This window comes from Micropterus salmoides, unplaced genomic scaffold (assembly GCF_014851395.1).
Source record: "Micropterus salmoides isolate LMB-PRFRI ecotype aquatic unplaced genomic scaffold, ASM1485139v1 Ms_hic_scaffold_23, whole genome shotgun sequence".
In the NCBI taxonomy this organism is placed as follows: Eukaryota; Metazoa; Chordata; class Actinopteri; order Centrarchiformes; family Centrarchidae; genus Micropterus; species Micropterus salmoides.
In genome coordinates this window covers 1285968-1312500 of record NW_024041484.1, presented here as the reverse complement: position 1 = coordinate 1312500, position 26533 = coordinate 1285968, and the positions used below count along the sequence as shown (strand labels likewise).

The 26533-nt window shown below is 43.8% G+C and overlaps 1 protein-coding gene across 6 annotated transcripts in view; it reads left to right on the top strand.

Annotated features, from left to right (window-relative positions):
* The first annotated feature begins 234 nt into the window (after positions 1-234).
* The window catches only part of dennd5b (DENN/MADD domain containing 5B), a 93284-nt gene continuing 66985 nt past the window's right edge, over positions 235-26533 (top strand). For 2 of the 6 annotated variants that reach the window (XM_038739018.1, XM_038739017.1), the window contains exon 1: positions 249-674. In XM_038739018.1, the coding sequence (XP_038594946.1) occupies positions 566-674 (109 nt within the window). In that variant the 5' untranslated portion in view covers positions 249-565. Of the gene's footprint in view, positions 675-26533 lie in introns of all 6 variants that reach the window. The other 4 variants (XM_038739022.1, XM_038739019.1, XM_038739020.1 and 1 more) reach the window with 4 other exon arrangements.

Below are 26533 nucleotides of genomic sequence, written 5' to 3'. Positions count from 1 at the left end.
ATGTCACCGCAGTAGCCTTCTGGGGTTCCTCTGCTATCTAGCCGAAGTAGATTATTTATTTAATGTGTAGCCATTTTGACCAGGGAAACAGGCCAAGCAATTCTTTATTGGGGCCGCAGTCAGTGACTAGCGTATTTGACAACTTTAGTAAAATATTTAAAGTTAAGAAACATTATTGTGCTTTGTTGTACCTGAGGTAGGGTGAACTAGGGTTAAGTCCCTAGTGGATGCAAAACAGTGAAGCAGTCGGCTGCTGGATGGTAGCTGCATGATTAATGGCCTGAATGGAGGAGATTTGAATATCCCGCCCTGCCAGGCGACTCCCCCCCCAACGCAGTCAGTGCTGTGTCGGGAGCTCCGCTCACACGGTGCGCTGAGAGCGAGCGAGCACTGGAGCAACATTTAAAAGCAACTTCGGTGTATTACGGAGCTTGTAGGCTGTTTACAACGAGGAGCCGACGCACAACACTTTACCTGAGTGGAGTGTTTTATCTAGTTTTCCATTTTTCTGGAAATGTGTCGCTTGGAGAACTAGGAGCGGACAGCTCTGCACACCGAAGCCGGGATGAGTGGGAGCTCCGCGGTGTCCGGCGCGGCGCCCTGCCGCTTCGCTCACTACTTTGTTATTTGTGGGATAGACACAGAAACCGGACTGGAACCGGACGAGTTAGCAGGTATGAGCTTCTGTTCAGTGACATCTAGTTTGTTTTGGAAATCTTTATCCTACATGATTAAAGAACAAAGAACAATAGTCCTCCGGCTCAACGTCTTTTAGGAATATTGTTGTCTAAAATACCCACCACATGTTCCTGCATGTTCTATTCAGTGATAGGCTACATTATGATACAAACCACAAAACACGTTACAGTCAGCAACCCGACATGTCAAATTCTTTTTATTTAACTCATCACCATGTGTCACACACCATGAACCCCTGAACACATAATTTCCTTTGCAGAGTTAGTGGTGTAGTAAAGAAATAAGAAATACAGGCAGCAGAAGAAAGGGTTGCAGCAGTGGGCTTCAGCAGCACTTCTGCACAGTGAACTGGTGACATACAAGGAGGATGAGATTATTGTGTGTTAACAGAGTGAAAGATCACCAGTATCTTTGGAAATGTTATAATCTGATTTTAGCTTCCTGTGCTCCTCTGTACTGCTCTGACCCCGCCAAAGTAAAACTACTGTTCAAAATTGAACTGTAGTTTTACTGCTGTGTTTTTCAAATAAAAGGCAATTTGAGATTATTTTTGCTGTGTTGTAGCACATATCCTGGAGAACACTTTGCCATATTCCACTTGTTTTAAACCCCAAAATAGATTTTGAAAGCAACAAAACAAAACAAAAAACCATACAGGTCTCCCTGTAATTCTCATTGAGAAGACTGTATGTTGTTTGAGTCTTGCTGGTGCATTGAAGGCTGCCACACGGGGTTACAGTGGGCGTACTGCCTCCAAAGCAGGATCATTATTTAATTAGGAACAGGGTGTTGATTCAGGGGTTGCAAATGTCTTGCCACACCACTACTTGGACCCTTTGATTAATTCCTGTTTACTTGAGTAGGACGCTGTGTTTGTTCATAGGCATCAGAACTCTCCCCTCTCTCTGTGTAATCCTCCGCAGCGTAGACTCCTGCCAGGAAAACTGTGCTGTTCACTCTTTCACCAGATCGATGTAGTCACTGGCTTTACTGTGTTCCATCCTCACAAAGTGGAGTTACTTTCTGATGAGCTTTACACTCTGGATGTGGTTCTAATAGCATAGAGGGCTGTGTGCTGTGTTGCTGAGGTACTACTACATGAAAGTCAAATTGATTGCTTCAGTCTGTGTGACTGAGTCTCTGGGCCAAAGTTCGGAATAGCAAAGTCTATGTGTGTGTTGAAAGTGAGCTGGGATTGCACCTTTCTAGCCTGATATCAAGTGGACTTATCAAGAATGTACCAGTATATTTTAGTGACATTTTCCAGAGTTCTGTATGTGTGTGTGTGTGTGTGTGTGTGTGTGTGTGGTTTAACTATGGGAAGTTAACATGGGGTTAAACTAGGGGTGCTGATTACTTTCATCAGAGATTAATCTACTAATAATTTTCTGGAATCACTGTTTTTCTGTAAAATGTAAAAATATAGTGAAAATTGCCCTCACCATCTCCTACAGTGACTTCTTCAAAAGTCTTGTTTTGTCCAACCTACAGTCCTAAACCCAAAAATATTAAGTTTACTATTGTAGAAAACTATGAAAAAAATCTTAATGTCAGAGAATCAGAGACCAGAGAATTTTGGCAATTTATCTTAAAGAATTACTCAGAACAATAATGTTGCTATTCTCCTCAGGCATGATTAGCTACTTGTATGATTCATATTGTGATGCTGCCACCTGTAGAAATGTACAGCTCTGATTTAAGACTATATGCCTTTTTATTTTCAGGGATTTGACCCATGCAGCTGAGTCTGAGAATCATTTTTTATGTCTTCTCACTCTTGGAGGTTCTATTGCACAGTTAAATTAGGTTAATTCACATTTTGTTCAAATAATGTTGACCACTGAGGCAAATCGTCTTCTTCATCTGGAAAACGACAGAACAAGTATACTGTATGTCTCACAGGCTGATCCTTGTGCATGTTAGCAGAACATTAAAGAACAATAAATGCGAGTTTAGAGCCTTACATTCCAGTTTTTGTCTGTAGTGATCAAGCATTAGTAGAGCATCCTGCCTTGTTCTGGTACCAAAGAAGTCCTCTGACCGCAACCATTATAAGTCCTGGAGAGACTGCTCTTGGCTCATCGCAGATGTTAGGTGACCAACTCCCTACAGCCTCTGAAGTTTGCCGAGGATACCACTCTGTTGGAAACGGCTGGTAACACTGTGTGGATTATTTTCTTTGACTACTCCAGTGCCTTTAACACAATCCAGCCTGTACTTCTGCGGGGGAAGCTCCAAAAGATGCAGGTAGAGACCTCCGCAACCTCCTGGGTTATACCTGACGGACAGAACACAGTTTGTGTCTGAGCAGGTGGTTCTCAGCACAGGAGCACCACAGGGGACTGTACTCTAATTTTCCACTTCACACTATACACCTCAGATTTACAGGACAACTCTGAGTCCTGTCAGCTGCAGAAACTCTCAGATGACTCTGCTGTTGTGGGGTGTGCCAGCAGTGGAGAGGAGACTGAGAACAGGGAGTTAGTCGAATGTGGCCAAGACAAAGTAGATGGTTGTGGAATTTAGGGAGGACCAGGACTAATCTGAACACCGTCTACATCGGGAAATAAAAGGTGAAGGTGATGGAGGGCTACAGGTACCTGGGTGTTGGCTCTACTTCTTCCTTCCTTTAATGTGTGCAGCAAGATGTTGCACATTTTATTGCAGTCTGTTGGTGCAGTTTTGTTTACAGCTGGGGCAGGAGCACCAGGGATTAAGAGAGCTGGCTCTGTGCTGTGGGCCGAGCTGGAGCAGGGGGAGACTTATTTATCTCACACTGTAGCAGCAATGACCTCATATCTACAACTCCACTCACCTTTCAACTCCACAATGCTGCTGACCCTAAATGCATCTGGTGTTAGAATGCAGGAACTATTTCAGGCTCTGAATGCCAGCCAGGGTTATTTATACCGCTGAGGATCAGTGTAATGGTATGGAGTGAGTGTCTGATCCAATGAAGTAGTTATTTATGGGAGGGATTAAACCAGCTAATAAGCATTCTGGGGCTGTCTGTGAAGTCTGGGGGCGAAGAGCTCAGAATCTGTGACGGCAAGAGTTAAATAGTGTATGATCTTGTAGAAAGTAGAATCCCAGACAGACAGACAGAGAAAGAGAGAGCACTGTAAACCATGAAGGAGCCCGAGGCAGGTCTACAGGAAGTCTGGCCGTCTGACTAGAACAATGGGCTGAGGGGAAATAAGGCCACTCTGCCACACAAAGAGCAGGGAGGAGGGGAGCTGCAGCCTAAAATAAGCAAAGGCATAGAATGTTGCTTGATGTGGGTCACTGCAATTATGGCTGCCTCCAATTCAGGGTACAAGAATATGTGGGGGTGCTGAGATGCAGCATGGCGCTTGACAATGAAATGAGTTTAAGTAGCGCCAAAGGCAACATGTTGATATCTGTCACGGCAGCATCAGCGTTGTCCGGATGACGGTGCATCATGAGGGGTAATCTGAGACGAGTGAGGACCAAAGGGTGGACAGCTTGTTGCAGTAGCAGCAGCTCACATAAACTACAACTACACTTGCCAAACATAAACAACTTACAAAAATGAAGCAGGAGGTGGCTTAAATACAATTAACAAATGTACAAATATATTTATTCATACAGACTGTACAACTATATACCAAAAATAGAATACAAAAGGCTTTAAGATGATGGCTGCGTTTTGACTATATAGGAACCTTTGGAGGATCTCACTGTTTTTCCACCGGAGGGACCAGGATCTAAATGTTGTTCTGGGGTCTTCATTTTACCCCCTAAAAAGTCCCTGCTCGGGGGGTAGTACTTTCCGAAAGTAATGGGGAATTTGGGGGGGCGGGGCTTGCCCTAAAGTGAATTTCTGAATGGGCGAGCAGAGGCTACTGGCTTTAACTGAAGAATGTCGGCTGTTTGTCTGCTGCTGCTCCTCTCTTTTCCACCATTGTTTGCAAACCGATAAATCACAACCAACAGTCACAGAGCCGCACAAGTCTCACCGACGTTGCCTGAGATCGTACGTCGGCATTAAATGTGTTGCTGGGAAACAGCAGCCAGTGTGCAGCGGTGTGTTTACAGCGAACAGCTGATGGCGCTATGCTAAATACTGGGTCCTGAGTTGTTGTTGTTTTAAGTTTTCATCAGTCAGGAGGTTTTCACACACAGCCGAAGTCGGTTTCCTCCGCTCCAAAACAAGCGGAACAGCTGATTAGGGAGGTAATAAAGCTCGTTAAACATCACGTTCCTCCGGCGCTCAGGCGATACAGACGTGAGTCCTACAGCTGATCTGCAGCTCTTGTCGCAAATGTTTTTATACCTTCCAAACTGATCTGTGATCGCGATTTTATTTTTGTGTTGCTTTCTCTGAGTTATTTTAATAACTTTGTGACAAACTTTATCGTGTGTCTCTTCATTATAGCTCCCACACAAAAAAAGCTGCTTTAATGGTCAAACACAGCCAGTAGTTTTTTATTATATTCCATCAAATCTGATGTTCATTTATAAATGTTGCTCATGGATCGTGGTTACAAATAATGATGCCTGTGCATGGCTTTCTACAGCCAGGCCTACAGCAGACCTGTGTTTTTTAATTCCTCCAGTCCCAGGTTTCTTTTCCATGGTTTGCATAAAGAGTTGGTACTTTTGTTGGGATTTCTGAATTTTAATGAAGCAACAAATGTTTTTACTATAGATGAATCTGTCTGTTATTTTTTGATTTATTATTAGTATACAAATGTTTTTTTAAAGTAAAAAAGGCCGTCACGATTTCCCTCAGTGTTCTTTTTCCCTACTTCTTAAGCTAAAAAACATTTGAAATCCAGTGGATTGTCTGGGAAATGCAATGTCACAAAGAGCAGTTGGCACCTTGCAGCCTCTCAGTGTGAATGTGACATGTAGTGTAAAGCAGAAGACTAGAAGGTCCATTTCCACACACAGGAGAGGCTGTAAGTGTGATGTGACTTGCCAGTCATTTTTAAGTCCAGCAGAACTACAGCTTCTCTTCCTCTTCACCTTCTTCTCCTCCTCCTCATACTCCCTCTTTTCTCCTTTCACATCCCCCTGTGTGTCTCCACCCTTCACACCTCCCCCTCCTCACACCTGAGCATTACCCACTGCTCTCCCACAGCAGTGATCTCCTGTCAGTAGACTGTAGGCTGTCGTCAGTGTTTTGTCCCCGGTTAGTTTATGGCCATGATCCTGTTGTAAGCGAGTTAATATCGGGGGGGGGGGGGTTTACAAGCACCTGCAGTTCCTGGACAGGTGTCAATAATAAAGGTTTCCTCTCTTCCTACAAGTTTGAACATGTATATTTCAAGATGGATGTCTTTTATAACAGCTGGACTTCCAGCAGGACTCCCTCGGAGAGGACATAGGGAGGACAAATAGCATGAAGTTTGTATATGGGATGATAATGAGCTGATCTTTCCAACTGTGGGATCATAACAAATCCAGATTATATTTAATATAATATATTTAACCAGATGTTTTAAATTGTTTTTGTGAGCTCAGCTTTTTTAAAAATTACTCACAGGAAATTAGTTTTTATCTCTGGGCCAGTCCCCTCTCTCTCTCTCTGTCGAGATGTGGGTTGTTTCAGCAAGCTGCTCAGCCTCAACACATGGCCTCAGTCAGTTTGCTCCTCATGCAACTTAGTTTGAATTGCTACCTTTAATCTTTTCTGGGAGCATGCATCATTGTGTAACAGAGATGGCATTTATCCCACTCCACAGGGCATATTGTTCGTGACAGACCATTGGCAGCCAGATCCCCAAAGCTTTGCAACAAGCTGCTTGATGACATCAGGTTTTCCTGATTTTACTTGATTTGCTGGTTTTATTTGTTTGTTTGTTTTTTTTGCTTTAATTCTTACTGACTGTCCTGCTTAGTTGAAACATGAACATCAATACAGAGATCAATCAGAGAAAGACATCACACCCACTCTGTGTGTGTTATCAAAGCTTGTCTGTTCTTTGTTTTGGTAGCCAAGGATTTATTTTGACTAACAAAGATAGTTATGAGTTTTATTTTGTTGCTGTTGAAATGAAGTGTGTTTAACGCTGATGTGGGATATAAAATGACCTGTTTTTCTCAGTGGACCACAGGGCCCATTTGATTACGTATGAGATGCTGGTGCTCTAGTGTGACATTGAGTGGTAGTGAAACATGTAAATGCTCTGTACTTGTATAGCACCTTTCTAGTCTTTTCGACCACTCAAAGCGCTTTTACACTACATCTGCATTCACCAGTCACACACATTCATACACTGAGCCTAAGTGCTCAAACGGAAACTAACATTCACACTCACTCACACACTGGCGGAATAGCCGCCAGGGGCAATTCGGGGTTCAGTATCTTGCCCAAGGACACTTCAACACGCAACCAGGGGGAGCCAGGGATTGAACCGCCGACCTTCCGATTAACGGCCAACCCGCTCTACCTCCTGAGCCACAGCCGCAGCATTTTCTGATTTATTTAACTGATTTGTGAAAAGCTTGTGCATATTTAATGTTGTGCTGCTGCATTTAGTTCATGTGTCATGCTGAAAGTGATACAGATATAGTGCTAGGTCTGACCCGTATGACTTTTATGTAAAAGTGACTCAGCCGCTTATGTAGACATGAGACTGAGGTAATGAGGTCAAGTAAAGTTGACAACACTTGACTCATGAGTCTCATGAGATGACTGTGATCAGTTTGACCCTAACACACCTGTGTGGAGCTGGCCTGCCAGTTTAATGTGTTTTTGGCTATTAATATTCAGTTTGTTCAGAGAGCTCCTTTGCTGCCGTTGGTGGCTGGGTAGTTGGTAGTTGGCCAGTGCAGCTTTGAAGATGACTGGAGCACAGAGGTTGTAGGCCGGGGCTGAGGTGGGAGCGTCCTCAGGCTGCAGCAGGACACAAAAGGATTTGAGCAGCTAAAGCTCCCCTCTGGCCTTGACCATCTGTCCATGCACAGACCGGCCTGGGAGTCTAACGCTGGCCACTGACGTATGCTAATGATGACAGGGGGTAGCGACACTGATGCACGCTCCTGTTGACTGATGCTAACAATAATATGCCTGGGTAATGGGCAGATAATAGTATATGGCACGTCCAAAACTAAAAGCTCAATATAGAAAATAGCAAACCTCTGTACACTTGTTTTATTGTATATTGGTTATGTCATTCTGTATTCATATTGGCAACATTATGACAGGAGTGTGACTTTTTTCTTTGTCACATTTGTTTTCTTGTTTTTCTAAATGATGAACTCCATGCCATGTTTGCTTTTGATAAAGATTCTAGCGTCCTTCTTTTACTTTTTATTTCTTCCACGGCTCATCAGCTCCTTCATACTCTGTAGTGATTTGGTCCATCTCTCTGCGTTTTGTCCCCCGCTTGTTGCATCGTGCTCTGTTAGCCTGGCCGGTCTGCTGTTAAGCCTGTTAGAGTAATCCATTCAGACAGTTCCTCCAGGCTACACTGAACGCATAGCAGTAATGTAACACACGGCCAGGCCTCAAAACAGTCTCCGGGCGCACGCACACATACACATACATACGCACACGCGCACACACGCACACACACACACACACATATATATATATATATATATATATATATATATATATATATATATATATATACAGTGGGTACGGAAAGTATTCAGACCCCTTTAAATTTTTCACTCTTTGTTTCATTGCAGCCATTTTCCAAAAATCAAAAAGTTCATTTATTTCTCAGTAATGTACACTCAGCACCCCATCTTGACAGAAAAAAACAGAAATGTAGAAATTTTTGCAAATTTATTAAAAAGAAAAACTGAAATATCACATGGTCATAAGTATTCAGACCCTTTGCTCAGTATTTAGTAGAAGCACCCTTTTGATCTAATACAGCCATGAGTCGTTTTGGGAAAGATGCAACAAGTTTTTCACATCTGGATTTGGGTATCCTCTGCCATTCCTCCTTGCAGATCCTCTCCAGTTCTGTCAGGTTGGATGGTAAACGTTGGTGGACAGCCATTTTCAGGTCTCTCCAGAGACGCTCAATTGGGTTTAAGTCAGGGCTCTGGCTGGGCCATTCAAGAACAGCCACGGAGTTGTTGTGAAGCCACTCCTTCGTTATTTTAGCGGTGTGCTTAGGGTCATTGTCTTGTTGGAAGGTAAACCTTCGGCCCAGTCTGAGGTCCAGAGCACTCTGGAAAAGGTTTTCGTCCAGGATATCCCTGTACTTGGCCGCATTCATCTTTCCCTCGATTGCAACCAGTCGTCCTGTCCCTGCAGCTGAAAAACACCCCCACAGCATGATGCTGCCACCACCATGCTTCACTGTTGAGACTGTATTGGACAGGTGATGAGCAGTGCCTGGTTTTCTCCACACATACCGCTTAGAATTAAGGCCAAAAAGTTCTATCTATCTCATCAGACCAGAGGATCTTATTTATCACCATCTTGGAGTCCTTCAGGTGTTTTTTAGCAAACTCATGTGTCTTGCACTGAGGAGAGGCTTCCGTCGGGCCACTCTGCCATAAAGCCCCGACTGGTGGATTGCTGCAGTGATGGTTGACTTACTATAACTTTCTCCCATCTCCCGACTGCATCTCTGGAGCTCAGCCACAGTGACCTTTGGGTTCTTCTTTACCTCTCTCACCAAGGCTCTTCTCCCCCGATAGCTCAGTTTGGCCGGACGGCCAGCTCTAGGAAGGGTTCTGGTCGTCCCAAACGTCTTCCATTTGAGGATTATGGAGGCCACTGTGCTCTTAGGAACCTTAAGTGCAGCAGAAATTTTTTTGTAACCTTGGCCAGATCTGTGCCTTGCCACAATTCTGTCTCTGGGCTCTTCAGGCAGTTCCTTTGACCTCATGATTCTCATTTGCTCTGACATGCACTGTGAGCTGTAAGGTCTTATATAGACAGGTGTGTGGCTTTCCTAATCAAGTCCAATCAGTATAATCAAACACAGCTGGACTCAAATGAAGGTGTAGAACCATCTCAAGGATGATCAGAAGAAACAGAAACAGCACCTGAGTTAAATATGAGTGTCACGGCAAAGGGTCTGAATACTTATGACCATGTGATATTTCAGTTTTTCTTTTTTAATAAATTTGCAAAAATTTCCACATTTCTGTTTTTTTCTGTCAAGATGGGGTGCTGAGTGTACATTACTGAAAATAAAATGAACTTTTTTGATTTTTGGAAAATGGCTGCAATGAAACAAAGAGTGAAAAATTTAAAGGGGTCTGAATACTTTCCGTACCCACTGTATATATATATATATATATATACACACACACACACATATTCATGTTCATAACCTTGACTCTACTCTCTGCCTCCTGCAATGTTTGATCAGGGGCATCCTCCCATTTTTCTTGATAAAGAATCACACTGTAGGTCAGTTTCACAAAATATTTTGTCCTGACAGACATGAAACTTGATATAAACCTTGAACTTGAAATATTTTAAAAATAACACTTCATACTGTAGTGTCGGTTTGTCCTCAATTTAAATCAGACAAAAAGAACAATACATAAAATTAAAATAAATCAAACTCAAAATCAAATGGGCACTGAGGCACCTGAGGAACGTAAGGAAGTAAGTCCAATGTCCACAGTGTTTATGCGGTTTATTTCCATTGAAGCAAGCAAACAAACAAATAGCCACTGCAAAAGATTAGACAAATCACATAGTCTGGTCGCATCTTCTCCAAATTGCTGCTTTTTGTCTGTTTTATATTGTTAAAATGGAATATCTTTTGGTTTTGGACTGTTAGTCATCCTGGGCCAAAAAGCCTGTCGTGTCTTGTATCCTATAAACGGGGATAATGGCGCACACTCTCCTACAGTTTCTCCTCAAAGGCACTCACGGTGTTGCACATAATTGCACACACGAAAAGTGACGTAGTTGACTTGTCCATGTTCAGCTGAAGGTCGTGACAGAGCCCTGAACCTCCCTGCCATGTGCCTGACAATATGTTGAGTGTCAGGGATGTGCAGTCTCATCCTGGATCCATACAGTATAGAAGAGTCTGCCATATGGTGCTAGTTAAAGTTCAAGGGTTGGGGGTAGGGGTGGGCAGGAGGGACCCGTAATGCCTCTGGGATTCAGCGAGACCTGATGACCTCAGAGGATGCAGCTAGCTGTTGCTGACTGGTAACATCGCTTTGCTAATGCTTTTCCGTCTCCAACAGCAAAGTGAGCAGTTGATCTTGGGAGGCGTGAGGAGCCATTTCATAGTCCCTCGCTCATGTTGACCTCTGACCCTGAGCTCCATATGTTCTCTTTCTGTGCGAGAGGAATGAGACAAAGGAACCAGGGGGAACTTGGGGGTCGTTTTTTTTGAGAGGCCCACAAATCAGTTGGAGCTGGACATGACCATAGAAACTCAACATTCTGTTCTTTTGTCTGTTTTGGGTTAACTTTTTTACAGTAGGATGAAGTTAATAGTCTTTTTATTGTGAATATTGAAGGTTAGAATCATGGTCAGCCATGTCTAAGGCCAAGAGTGTTTATAGCTGTTCTGAACAGGCCTGATGGCATAGAGACTCGTTCAGATGGAGATAACTGCTCTGACAGTCTCTCCTTGAAGGCATGCATGATGTTCAGACAAGTGGCAGGAGTAGTTGTGGGTAAAAAGAAAAAGAGAGCTTTGATAGAGCTGTTCAAGGACTGTACACACCTGTAAGGTCTGTTTCCCAGCTTATGTTTCATGAAAATAGGAACAGCACCTTTGCAAAGGGACAAACTGTAGAAGAACCTCATGTTGTGCCTTTGTGTGTTTGTGTGTGCCATCATCTCATACATGTCATACATCACTTGGAATGTACACAGTAACCTTGGTGATGTACTGAAAGGCAGCCATTTGTGTAACATACTGGTTGTCTTTCATCCGGAATTTCTTAGTACCAAGGTTGACTACCTGTAGTCCTAGGACACTGTGGTGCATCTCTCTCGTTTCTTCCTCTTCACTGAACAGAGGACAACAGGCCTCCTCTATACTTACTTCTATACTTCTCAAAGTCCTTACTCTCATTTGTAACGTCTACCAAACCCTTCTCTTTGTAGTAAATAAAACACACCAAACTTTGCAATTATCTTTACTCTTCATCCAAACACACAAAGTATTATAAATAAGACTCGATTACACTAAAGAATAAGTAAACAACATATATTCTGAGTAAGTATTCAGTAGAGAGAGAGAATATAATACCTCTGAGTCCCAGACAGCATCAGCTCAAATGAACCTCATCGTTGTAAGAGTGTGCAGCACGGTGTTATGTCAGGCAGGCTGTAAATCTCTTTATATAACGGAGATAGGCTGCACAACGGTAACTGAGGCCCCTTATGACAGATTAGAGCCGCTGTGGTGCAGGGGCCCTGCTGCCTACTGACAGATCACCACCTCACTGTGAGACCTGCTGGACACACACAGTGGACTCTGAGCCTTACAGAGGTGAAATGCATTATGTAATTGCTTTTCAGGCTGATAATAGCAACAGTGTGTCTGGCAGAGATTGGTGGGGTGTTGTAAAGCTTCACAAACATACAAACTAAGCCGGACCTCAAGTCTGAAGTGTGGTCGTGCTGTGGGAAACGTGATCAAAGAATACACTACTTATTATGAGTCATCTTTGTGACACAGTGAAAAATTAACTTGCTTACAGCTGGTAAACTGAAGCTCTGTGTTAGCTACTTTTGGAAAAACACCACGCATACAGCAGCAGAACAATGCGTGGTGTCTGCAGACTCATTGCACATGATAACGCTTTACGTGGTTTAGTCACCCTACCAATATAATTTGTTCATTTAAACTCCGGCAATCGTGGATGTGATTGTCAAAGTGTTCAACAGGAGAAATTCTGCAGACTCCTGCACAAGACTTCTCTGTGTTTAAGTAAGCTGTTGGGCTAATTGCAGTTACTGTCACGTTCTTCTTATAAGTTTATACCATCTTTACTGTCACAGCTTTTAAAGCAAAAATGGTTGTCATGTTATCATAAGGTTTATGCAAACACAAAGCACCGTGCTGCTAACTCTATTTGTGGTTTTCCATGTAAAACTTGGTGAATCAGGACTTTTTGAACATTTTTACCACATTTTAACAATGTAATACTTATAACCGTGAACATTCTGGTCACTTTAATTGTGATATAAAATTTTCCTACTGTACTATAAACTTAGTGCTCTCTCTGAGATTTGATGACATTTCTTGAAGACATACTACATATATGACATTTTTTGAGGTAGGAGGCTAAGTTTGGCCAAATTAAGTAATGCGCTATACATGGATCCCTTTATGGTCAGAAAAGGAGCCCAGTCAGAATATGAATGCTTCATCTAAACACTCTAATCTCAGCTAACCTGTAAATCATGTAAATGCTCCTTCTAGGCATTTTATCTGAAATGTTCTTACTAAGGTGGTAAATCACCTGCATCATGACTCATCTTATGAGTTATGTTATATTTCATAAATGTCTATTAATTTTTTATGGTGGTTTTTTTTTCATATAATGACTGTTCCTTTGGTCAAAAAAAAACAACAACCTACGTTTACATTTCCTACCAGCATCCTGTTGTGAGCTGTCCTGATTCAGCCTTAAACACAACAATAACATATTATCATTGTATAAGTTGATATGCTGTATTTGTTAGCATAAAGATGCTTATTACAAATTATGCTCCACTATGTTCACCGCCGCTGGAAATGATGCTAATAAGTGCGGAACCAAAACCATAAAGTTACAAGCCACAAACTCAGAACAGTTAAGTTAGTTGACACACACTAAAACACTCGTACAACTGCAGACTGGTGATAATTGTCTGTGGGTAACTACAAGCAAAGCACACTGCATAAGGTTACATAACCAATTTTATTATATAAATCAGGGATGTGATTTTGTCTCGTGCATCCCTACGCCGTAGGCTACGCACGTAGCCATGCATTTATACTTGTGCGTAGGTGTGTCCGTCATTCTGTAATTAGACCCCCAAACGCTAGTCGGCAGTAGCGCTACAGTGTCCACTGTGTTGACTTTTGCCGACCGAGCAGGCTAACTTCCGGTTTAGTGCTCCGCTAATGTAAATGGGGGTAAAACTGTAAAATGTGCTGCTGGTGTAGCCTTTTCAAATGTTACCGACTGAATGGATCACATTCTGATAGCGAAACGAGTCATTTCGCTTGGGTTGCGACAGTCAAATATACTGATTCACTGTGTTACTGTCGCTGTTTTGCTTGGAGGCATTGCGAGGCTACCCAGCCGACCAATCACAGAGCTTACGGTCCGCGTCGTAGTTACATTTTTGAGGAGGTGCACGTCAGGCGACAGCGTAGCCTCTGTGTAGCCACTGCTCAGCTAAAAGCTTTCGACCGCAAACATTTCTACATCTTTACTTAATTAAAACATCAGCTAAAGCAGCGCAGCAACGTGAAACTCGGAAAAACTCCGGCCGCTGCTGCCACTGATGCTTGGACTCGTCAGGAGAGAGTGGCGTTATATCACCCAGTAAAAAGTAGAGTAGCTAATATTACTTTTTCAAGGAGTATATGCTAAGTAACTTGTAAGTAGCTGTATTATTTCTGAGTAACTTGCCCAACACTGAGTTGACAATAAGGATGGGATAAATTGGGTATGATTTGATTATTGCTTGTTATAGGCTATGTCTGATGTTTACTTTGACTTTGTTGTCGATTGATCACTCATGTAGCCTATATAGGCTACACTTTGCTGTATGAATGTTTGCTTTTTAAGTCGTCAAGTATATTTGGTGTACATATATGATGACTTGCACCAGTAGTGAACTGCAGGTGTGTCTTTATCCAGTGTGGATTCAATATTAAGTTCATATCTCTTTGACTGACTGTTGACTTTAAATTGTCAACAAGTTTGATTCCTTAATACAAGTTATCCCTGGTCACTGATTGAACACAACCAGACAGCCGCCCAAATTAACTACGGTGAGATGTCAACAACATTCACTCTATGTGTCTGCACTGCAAACATACCACTGAATGCAAATGTGAAACAAGGTGTCTGTCAGAATGAGGACCTGTGGTTGGCTGGTCATGTCTGCTTGTTCTAGAGGAAAGAAAAGACGTGTGTTTGTGTTGTAGCTGGCTGGTTAAGACTTTGATCTCTCTCTGATTGAGTTCCAATCATCCACTGACCTCTGGCCTGTGTGATAAGGCTGTGTAAACAAAGCATGACCACCATCAGATAAGCTAGTCCATGTCATATTCTCCCACTCTCTAAACGTTATTTGTTGTAAATTGCATTATCTGTCACGCTCTGCCGGTTGGCCATCCTTTGTGTTTACTTTTGAGTTTGGTATCTGCCTTGGTATGTTGAGTTTTGGGTTCTGTCCTGTCTAGTGTCCAGTATCTGTTATATAGTCTGCTTGTCATGTCAAGTCTCTGTTTTCCTCTGCTCTCTCTCTCTGCCTCGTTAGTCTCATGTCTGTCACCTGTGTTGCTCCCGCCCTGCTCGTTAGTCCCTGTGTATATATACCTGGTGTTTCTGTCTTGTCCTTGTCCGGTCATTGTTCATGTTACCCCCCAGTCTGTCGTGTGTGTACTCTCTGCCTGTAACCAGCCTTGCTTGTCTCGTCTTGTCTCGTCTCCCGGTACTTTTGGATTTTGGATTTCAGTTATTCAGCCACTCACCTGTAAGTGTGCTCGCTTTTGTTTGTTTATTAAAACCCTTCGTTGTACCATACCTGCCCCGCTCTGTGTCCTGCGTTTGGGTTCTCCAACCTGCCTCCACACCACGATCGTGACATTATCTTCCCTTTCCCCCTTTTTCTTTGTCTCTGGTGTCTGTCTCATGCTGTCATCATGCTCTCTACCTCCTTTATTTCCTTCTTCTGCAACATCTTTATCACCCCCCGGCACTACATACCATTAAGTTGACCACTCTGTGTGACTGCACAGCAGACTGAATATAGTGAATCAATCCATTCATGTGTCTATGAAGATTCTCAGTCATCCAGGTCATAGTTATCCAACGAATGTTAAAATCAAGGGCAACTGGACTTGGTTGAAGATACTGGAAGACGTTTCGTCCCTCATCCAAAGGACTTCTTCAGTTCTGACTGACTAGCAGGGAAACTCAGCTATTTAACGTCAGTGGGGTCGTTGGCCCGGGTCATCGATAACGCTGGTTCGTTAGTGTTCCTTGTTTCTGTGACGACAGTCGTTACAGTCGTTAAGACTACCTGTGGCCAAGACTGAACGACCATCGTTGGTATCTTCACCTGAGGCCAATAGGTTACGTTTGTCGAGTTTCCTGGGAAGTGATAAAAGGACAGCATTGTAAGTGGGGGATAAGTGGTGGCGTAGACCCCCTCCCCTGTTCAATGACGGCTTCTCAACCCTGGTGTAGATGGCTTCCTTGACACCTCTTTCAAACCATCCATATGTGGACGACACCTGGGTCAAAATTAAAAGCCAGGAAGTGCAAGCCTTCACAGAACACATCAACTCTGTGGACAGTAACATCAAGTTCACACGAGAGGATGTTCACAACAACAGTTTGGCCTTCCTGGACTGCGTTGTACACATTGAAGAGGACAGGAGCCTGCAGATTGGTGTTTACAGAAAACCCACACACACAGACCAATGCCTACTGTTCGATTCCCACCACCCACTGGAGCACAAGCTAGGGGTCATGAGAACACTGCACCACACTGGTATCGATGACCCGGGCCAACAACCCCACTGAGGTTAAATGGCTGAGTTTCCCTGCCAGTCAGTCAGAACTGAAGAAGTCCTTTGGATGAGGGACGAAACGTCTTCCAGTATCTTCAACCAAGTCCAGTTGCCCTTGATTTTAACCTTCGTTGGAATCCATTCATGTGTGTACTGCAAACATACCACTGAATGCCACCTAGTTGGCCTCCCTCTGCTGCAGCACAAATATCCAGGCCCAGGGTCCCCAGCAGATGCCAACAGCTGCCAGGTGGCCTTCACACACATGTGCCTCTCATCACTGGTACACCAGTGGTGAGAGAGGCACCATAACTGTCCTAAGTGTAACTGTTGTGAAGGAGAGATCAGCGTTTGTCTGTGAAGAAGTGGATTATGATGCAGTTTGAAATTAACCATGGCTTAGGACAATGCATGTAGAAAATACTTTTTAGAATCATGTAATTTAGACTACTGACAGGGAGAGAAACTATATGGTCATATTTTTTATAAATTTTTATATTTAATATATTTATAGATAGAGATGCACCTCTGCTTACATTTAAATTGAAGAGCTGAGATGTTCACTGGTTTCCTCAGAGTTAGCTCGTCTACTACACCAGTGGTTCTGAATCATTTTCAAGGACCCCTAAACTGACACAAATCAGCTGACCCTCATCTGGTAAGATTTTGGCTTTTAGATGGTATTACAGAAAGTGTATGAAACCATGACCAAAATAGTCATATGTTCTGTCACTGTGTTTCTTAAGAATGGAAATTTAGTGAAAATGGATTACCCCCCCAGGGGGTCCCCAGACCCCACTTTGAGATCCACTGTACTACACAAGACGAATGAGGCAAAGACAAGAAAGACAGGGTCTGAGGCAGCAAATAAATTACTGTACCTCCCAAATCAAAATCTCCAAAAGTTCTATCTTTGAGATGCAACTGAAAATTTGAACAATCCTGCTCTGACTGCACTGACTGGAGTGTTTTTGAGGCTGCAGCCACTGACCTGGACAAACTAACTGACACTGTGACGTCTTACATCAGTTTTTGTGAGGACGTGTGTGCCGACTAAAACCTTCCGCACATACAACAGCCAAAAACCCTGGTTCACAGCAAAACTCAGGCAGCTTCGTCAGACCAAGGAGGAGGCCTTCAGAAGTGGGGACAGAGTCCTGTATAACCAGGCCAGGAACACACTGACTAAAGAGACCAAAGCTGCAAAGAGGAGCTAGACTGGAAAGCTAGGAAACAGCTTCACAGCCAGCGACCCTGCGTCAGTGTGGAGAGGCCTGCAGACACTCACTACAGGAGACCATCCCCCAACGCTGCTGGTACTCAACAACTGGCTGACGAGCTGAATAGTTTCTATTGTAGGTTTAAAAAGCCCACAGTCACACCTCTCCCCCGCTCCAACACCATCTTCAAACAATCACCTTCCCCCACTGACACCCCCCCTCTCTGACCCCTCACCTGCACTCACAATCTGTGAAGAGGATGTGAGCTAGCTCTTCCAGAGGAGAAGATCAGGAAGGCTCCTGGCCCAGACGGTGTGTCTCCATCCTGCCTATAAATCTTTCCAAACCTGCTGGCCCCCATTTTCAACAGATCACTGGAGCTGTGTGAAGTTCCCTCCTGCTTCAAACGCTCCACAATCATTCCGGTCCCCAAAAAACCCTCCATCTCTGGACTAAATGACTACAGGCCTGTCGCCCTGACATCTGTAGTCATGAAGTCCTTTGAAAGACTGATGTTGGCCCACCTGAAGGACATTACAGGCCCCCTGCTGGACCCCCTGCAGTTTGCCAACAGGGCTAACGGGTCAGTGGATGATGCAGTCAACTTGGGACTGCATTACATCCTGCAACACTTCAGGCACTCCAGGGACATATGCTAGGATCCTGTTCGTGGACTGCACCTCGGCGTTCAACACCATCATCCCGGACATCCTCAGCACCAAACTCACCCAGCTCACTGTGCCAGCCTCCACCTGGCAGTGGATCACAGACTTCCTGAGTGACAGGAGTCAGCAGGTGAGGCTGGGAAACATCACATCCAGCACCCGGACTATCAGCACTGGCGCCCCCAGGGGTGTGCGCTCTCCCCAATGCTCTTCTACCTCTACACCAACGACTGCACTTCAGGAGACCCATCTGTCCAACTCCTGAAGTTTATTGACAACCCGACGGTCATCGGCCTCATCCGGGACGGTGATGAATCGGCCTACAGACGGGAGGTTGATCAGCTGGCTCTCTGGTGTGGCCAGAACATCCTGGAGCTTAACACGCTCAAAACTGTGGAGATGAACCCCCCCCACTCTGCCCCCCATCACCATTCTAAACATCCCTGTGTCTGCCGTGGAAACCTTCAGGTTTCTGGGTTCCACTATATCCCAGGACCTGAAGTGGGAGCCCAACACTGACACGATCATCAAGAAGGCCCAGCAGAGGATGTACTTCCTGTGTCAGCTCAGGAAACTCAACCTGCCTAAGGAGCTGCTGATCCACTTCTACACAGCCATCATCCAGTCTGTTCTCTGCACCTCCAACACTGTCTGGTTTGGATCTGCCACCAAAAAGGACAGGAGCAGACTACAACGGACAGTCAGGACTGCAGAAAAAATCATCAGTGCCAACCTGCCCTCCATTCAGGACTTATACATTTCCAGAGTCTGGAAACGGGCAGGAAACATCACTGCAGATCCATCTCACCCCGGACATAATCTTTTCCAGCTCCTCCCCTCTGGTCGGTGCTACAGAGCACTGGACGCCAAAACCAACAGATGTGCACCTGTGTATCACATCCGTCGTCGTCGTCGTCGTCATCTCCTGCATCCTTTGCACTCTGCTCATTGCACTATTATCTCAATCTGTCTATATTGTTTTTGTTTAGTGTGTATGTGTGCAATGTACAATCCAGAGTTAAATTTCTCAAATGTGTACACATACCTGGCAAATAAAGCTGATTCTGATTATTGATAGGAGCTCAGGACGGTGAGGGATTGGCGCGGCATCATTATGTCACAGCCACTCAACGTAAATCCCCCAAAATATGTTTAACCAACAGCCGAAATCTCCTCCAGCAGCACATTATCACCAATGAAGTGACCCTGTTTTTGTGTGTGTGACTGAGCTCGAGTCATGTTCATTCCTGCACAGACGGAGCCCGCTCACCTCCTCAGTTTATGTAACTGGGCCATGTGTGGACTTGTCAGGGCAGATTAGAGAGACTGGGCAGCTATTTCTGAACCATTGGCTGGATTGTTTATTGCAGCGGATTGAAGGGTAAAACGTAACAGAAATTAGAAATCTAAGAGGAGCACAGACTGATGGCAAGTGTAGGTCTTCTAATGTGAGGGATGGAAGTGATCAGTTATAACGTGCCCGCTAGCTCAAAGTAATCTTGATTTAGTGAGTAAACAAAAGAAAAAACTAAATCAAATCTGTATTTGGTGTGACCACCCTTTGCCTATAAACAACATTAAATCTTCTAGGTGTTGGTCAGGGATTTTGTAGGCAAACTCAGCTAAAAGGTGAGGCTGCTGAGGAGCGTTTACTGTCAAACTCACACCTTGACAAGACTGAGCACAGCAACAAGACACAAGGTAGTTATACTGCATCAGCAAGGTCTCTCCCAGGCAGACAGGGGTTTCCAGATGTGCTGTCCAAGCTCTTTTGAAGAAGCACCAAGAAACCAGGGACACTGAGGACTGTAGACGCAGTGGTCGGCCAAAGACGCTTACTTCCATTCACAATCAGAAGATGTCCAGCAGGGCCATCGGCTCCGAGCTGCAGAAAACATATAAAGTATATCTTCTTCTTCTAAAACAGTGGGACCCTGGTACACCATCTAGTCTGGAGACGTCTGGTCAGAAGTGGCCTTCATGAAAGACTTCTGACGTCTGACATAGAAACAAAGCCAAGTGATTTAACTATGCACTGCAACAAAGGAAAAATTGCAGCAGGTGTTCTGGACTGATGAGTCAACATTTGAAATATATGGCTGCAACAGAAGCATATTTTGAATTGAAACTGTTCCCGATACACTGGTCCCATGCTCACAGCTGTAGGCGGAAGATCATTTAGAATCATGTGTGGACAGATGTTATTAGCTGGTTTGACAGATGAGATTCTAGCAGGTTCAATATTTGCATGCTATGCACCAGTGGGCCGTGTCCCTCCGCGGCAGTGTAGCTCTGTGGTTAGTGTCATACACATTAGGGATCTAACGGTTCTGAAACCGAGACCAAATCTGCAATGCAAACGTGTGTAGCCTCTGTTATGGCAGACAATTGTGTCCTCTTACATTTAATCTTTTATGTATGTTATTTTATTATTATTATTATTGTTATTATTATGTATTGTGTTTTATTCTTAACCTTTCCTCTCCTAGACTCCTTATGTTAGTCCGTCCACATTTACTAGGGTTTAGGTCAGAGCTGTGAGATGGTTTTTGGTGTTTTCCTCTCTTGTTGTTCCTCTCCTCTCCTGGAATGTTCATTCAAGCCGAGAGAGGATCTCTGTTGCCCAAAATATAAAACCTAGACTGTGTAAATGATGATGCATCCCTTTGCTCGGGGCCAGACGTTAGTGACTGTCCAGCTGATTTGTGTTGTAGTTATTCTCTTTTGTTAAATAAATTAAATAAAGACAACGGTTTGTTGTAACTAAATTTTTTGCTTAACCTCACACCAGGAATATAATTTCCACGACAGTCTCAAGTACCCGTCTTCCGTGTTGGCACGGTGGTGGCACGGCTCACCCGTGACTTTAGTGCACTACCACAGCTCGGTCTGTCAGAGAGGCAGCTGGGTGGCACTTCACATGTTCATACAAGAACACAAATAAACAGGGCTCAGTGAGAGCAGTGGCAACTGACTAGAGCTGCAGATGACGTGCACTTTCAGATAGATCACACTGATGTAGACTTGTATTCGAAAAAAATTCCAACATTGCACTGGCCCTTTCGGAAGACAAATTCAGCTTGAAAACAGTGCTAGATATATAAAGTAATAATATCTTTTGTTTTAGGATTTAACACTTTCAGCATCTCCATAGCGTAAAATCCTTCCTCACAGTAACAACATCCATTAGGAGAAAACCTAACCTAGGCTTGGCCCCGTGATTGGAGTGATTCAAACATTCGGCTCTAATCTCTCCAGAACTTTCTGTCATCGTCAGCTTTTACTCACTCCTGTGAGTTTCTGAAATAAAAGGACGTCTTCTGCTCCCAGCGTCTTGTCTTTTCTTTTCATCCCTCCATTCACATTATATCAGCCCTGCTGCTTGATGGCTGCAGTGCGGCAAATATGGCTGAAGTAGCTTATGCAACTGCCTCAGTGTCCCGCTCGTCCTTAGGGCCATTTGAACAAACAGGTCTGTCACTTTCTGTCTTTTACTCTTTCTCTTATATCTGCTCTAAGCCGCCAGCATCAACTGCAAACCCCTCACCGGGTTCTGGGTTTTGGAGGAGCCAGAGGGGTGTAACCATTATAAAACATCACTAGTATTGTCTGCTGCTTTTCATCACCCGCTTCCCTGTGTGATGAGCTGAGAGGGGCCTGCTCAGAGGCAATGCAATTAGCATGTGCCTGGGTTCAAATGGGATGACGTAACCTCTATTAACAGCAGCCCTTTAGCCTTTTGAGTGTGCCATAGGACAGGGGTTGCCACAGAGACGAGAGGAAATTTAAGCAATACAAATTATTTTGCTGAACGGGGCTGATGAGCTAAAGATCTCTGCAAACCCCCACCGATGTACTCTGATCCTTTCTCCTGGAGCTGTCAGCTTGCCAGGCTTGAAAGCATTCAGCTTTATTGTGTTTCCCCGCCCTCTTTCTGCAGGCACATGGATAAGCATTTAACAAGTCAGAACTAATGGAGAAAAAAGAAGAATTTTAAGTGTATTAATTATTTAGAAATCAGGCACTACCTGACAGCTGTTGTAGTTGTTATCAAACGTTACTTAAACAGGAGGAAATAAAGCATTTGTTGGGGACTATTTTCCCCAAGGTGAATCCACATGTCGTGCTCTAGTGAGTATTTGGGGTGATATACATGGGACTGAGTGTGTTCACGGTGATGAGAACATGTCCCCCAGTGCAGTCCTGTTTTTAGTTAGATTTAGTCCTAATATCAAGATTTATGCTGGAAGAGGTAGGTGCCGTTAATGATGAAGAAAACCTTTCTTGGTTATGAAACCACCCCAGCCTAATTATGGAAAGTCACTGAGGACTGCTGACTGCCCTGTAAACTGATGTTCTGTAAAGATCAAAGCGGTCTGCTGCAGGCCTCTTGGAGACGGCGGTAATGTAGGACTAATCACGGCTCTACAGTGTTTGAAGAGGCTCTTCAGGGCTGCTTCAAGTCTGGCTGTGAATGAGAAATCTACGTATAGAGGCTGATTTGTACAACTGCATGTGCACCTTGCTGAGCAGAGCTGGGAATGCCCTGTACCTCTGCAGCTGTAATAAATAACTCTACAGTTTTAAGAGGATATTTCTGTAGTTTGCCCTGTGAGACTTGGAATACAGTTTGTGCTTTGTGCTAACAAAGGAGTGGTAAAAATGCTGAGTTTTTTTTTTACAGTGATTGAATGTCAACTTATGGTTGGTTTGAGGTTGTGTAAATGTCAGGCTGCAAAGGGAATGGAGGTACCCAGATTGCTGCGTGGTGAGGGAGAGAGAGGAGCAAACGCTGGCAGGACTTTACAGAAACATAAATTAACTCAACATCGAACTATATCGGTATAAACGGCATTGTCTTATTTTATATCTCTTTTGAAATTATATCTGTATACCTCATTATACTGATATACTGCACAGCCCTACTGTCACATCATAGACGACATGTTTTAGAGCCACGTGGTGGTTAGAAAATGGTTCCTCGTAGCTTGCATATAGAATTAACGGAGTGCTGTTAAAGTGATAAACTAGATGTGAATATGCTACATATTAGAAAAACAGTAATTGTGGCAATTATATGTAAGGTAATAACTATTTCATAACAGAGAGAGAGAGAGAGAGCAAAATGGAATGAAAACAGTATTTCTGTTATCTAGTGTTGTCAAGTCCAAGACCACAGTTTACTGAGACAGAGACGAAGACTTTTAGGGGCTGAGAGCAGTCGAGACCAAGACCGAGGGAGACCGAGTCAAGACCTAGACCAGTTCCCTGCATTGCATGGCACACAATAAAATGTGGAACGAGATCATAGGTACTTCACAAAGTGATCTGAAAGATCCACTTTCCCATTAAAACACCCACATACAAAGACTAAGAGCTGAAATCAACGTAAGCATCGCAGGGAGGGGTGACGGTCGTTAATTAGGGTTATTGGTTGCAGAAGTTTTACTTCCAATCAAAGTTGCTGTTTCTGTTAGTGATAAGCCATCATTATTAAACTCAACAGGTCTTGTTTATGTTTTAAAACCACCCAGGAGAAAAGAGGTTGTGCCCTTTGAGTGCTTTTAATGTGAAACACCTGTGCAGGAAATGTTGAGTTTCACTGACAAGATTTTAACACTAAATGAAAAAACCCAGCAAAGTAGAACAGAGTGTGAACCGCATTTTATTCAAAAGAAATAATACATCAGAAAATAGAGAAGCTTTCTAAAATATGATCAAATTAGATTTTAAAATATAAAATATATATAAATGGATAATATAGTATATTAAATATATGTTTTAAAATTACTTATAAAACAAGGGTAAGCATTAAACTTTTTTAAATAAACGTCTCTCTGTCATCGAGGTTAATAACAGCCCTGACCGTTATTTATGAATTTCCAGTGTCTTCTTTGAAAGGCCCACAAGACGAACAGTTTGTAAGAATATTAGTCTACCTTCTAGTTTCCTCTGTGAACATCTGGATGAACCTGAACTTTTAAAAGCCTTCATAAATGCAGTGAAGCCAGATGAGACCTGAGCGTGACAGACACACCTGACTGCTTTAATAATGAACTTATACATCTTTTCTGTCAGCAAAACCTGACTCACTCTCTGACACCACCTCATAGTAGTCACGCAGCTACTGTGAGAACAGCTGTCGTTGGCTGACACACAGATACAACAGCTCAGAAAGCTGCTTCCTGCCTGTTTGACAGTTATTCTTCATCTAACTATAGAGGAAGGAGTCTCTGTCTGTGTGCCTGTCCTTTGATTTTCACAACAACTTTTCAGTGAAATGTCAAATTTGGTGCCATTTGCCCAATCGGTGGCGCTGAAGCAGCAACATTTATCTATAAAGGACGGAGTCTCTGTCTGTCTGTCCTTTCAATTTTCTCGACGACTGTTTATCTGATCGACTTTACACTTGGAGGGCGTATCGCTGAGGACCTGAGGGAGTGCAGTGTTGAGTGTGAAGACGATCAGATGATCCGATTGATTGATTGATGACGCTGAATGGGCACATGTTCCGAACAGCCGGGTGCTCCCTATGGGCACTGAGACTTTTTCTGAGACTTGCGGTTCAAATGTTACAGAAGACCAGAAGACACCCCTAGTGGCGACTGCAGCTCAAAAGGGATAGATGGACTTGTGGAGACACATTTTTCATCCAAATCCCTCAGTGCACAGTCATGACTATGCATTATTTTCCGGCAGATGTAAACTCCTCCTCCTTCATCGTGTCCATCACTGCTTTCATTCAGTGTACCAGGGTTATCTGTCCTCCTTTCATCAGGTCTCACAGAGCTCATAACAAGGTGTAGATAAACAGTCAGGTGACAGTGAATCATGAAGCGGGGTCACAAAGACTTCCCATGGTGGAAGGTCCCAGGGGAGCACCCAGAGCATGTGCCTGAATGAAAATAAGCCGGGCATCCTCACACCTCCTGCTCCAGCATCCTTCTCTTTTCTTCTTCTCCCCTCCATCTCTCTCCTCGCCACCTTAAAGTGAATAAAAGACGCAGTGTGGTAGGGTGATGACATCACCACAGTAGCGTCGTGCAGCCGGCATGCTGAATAGGGCCGATAGAGCAAACTTAGCCCATGCACCAGGACACTGGACCATTGTAACACACACACACACACACACACACACACACACACACACACACACTACCCTGTGTTCCCTGTTCTCATCATGTAAGAATAATTCATAATGATAAAGAGATTAGAATGTGTTAACCTCTGCTGCCCCAACACCCAACAACCGACACTCAAACAACAACACAACAGCCCTCTATCTTTAGTTGTCCTGTTGCCAAGGAGACAGATTGGTGCTGCTCTCACCCGGTCAGTGCCAGGCGTTGGCAGTGCAGCCCGTCACAGCGGGCACTAGCCCTTTTAAGAAAGAAGGAGCACTCTGACTGTGTGTTTTGTGCATGTATGAGCTGTTTACATGCTGTGTGTGTGGGACCAGGCTGGCTGCCCAGTTGTAGCAGGTGCTGCTGGTGGAGCTCTGGGTGGTGGAATGTGTTTGTGAAGCCAACTGGATGAGCAGTAAACCAGCTCCTGCCGACTTGTAGTGAGGCTTTGGCTATGAAGGCGAATTTCCTTTTCTTAAACGCTGCTAAATGGTCACTGAGCTGAAAGTAACAGCAGCGTGGGGTCATTTTTTCTGGCTTGCACTATCTGCAAAACCTTGGTGAAGATGCTGTTCTGTACCTTTTTTGTCCCGTAAATGTTCAGTGTAGGCTACAGTACCTCAATTCTACTGTTAGTTTTAAGCCACGGTCAACAAAACCCAAAACTTTGTTCAGGCAAAACAACTACAGATAGAATCAAAACAATTTCGACCATTTTTCGACCAAATCTGTTTCTTCTGATGTTTATAGTATAAAGACTAGTTTCCTATGGACAGAAGTGTGTGAAATCTGTCTGGATGGCACATGAGTGATAAATGGATAATTTATGTGCAGATTTCCCTCCTTCCTTTTCACCAATGTGTTATTGGTTGTTTATTTGAGCTCATATTTCCACGTCAGTTTTTGTAGTGTGTACTCTACAGGCTCTTTGTGCCCAGAATGCATTTGCTTTCGCACATGACTGACTGTGTGTTGAGGGGAGTGAATGAATGTTTTCAGTAGGTATTCAGGATATGCATAGATGCACTGACAGATGCTTTTAAAGTAGCAGAAGACATACAAGCCCTGCACACTGTGAATGGAGCCATGAATACACACTTTTTATGCTGTAGGTGAAACACTGACTGCATCATCTCTGTCGCCTGGTGATTGCAGTTTGC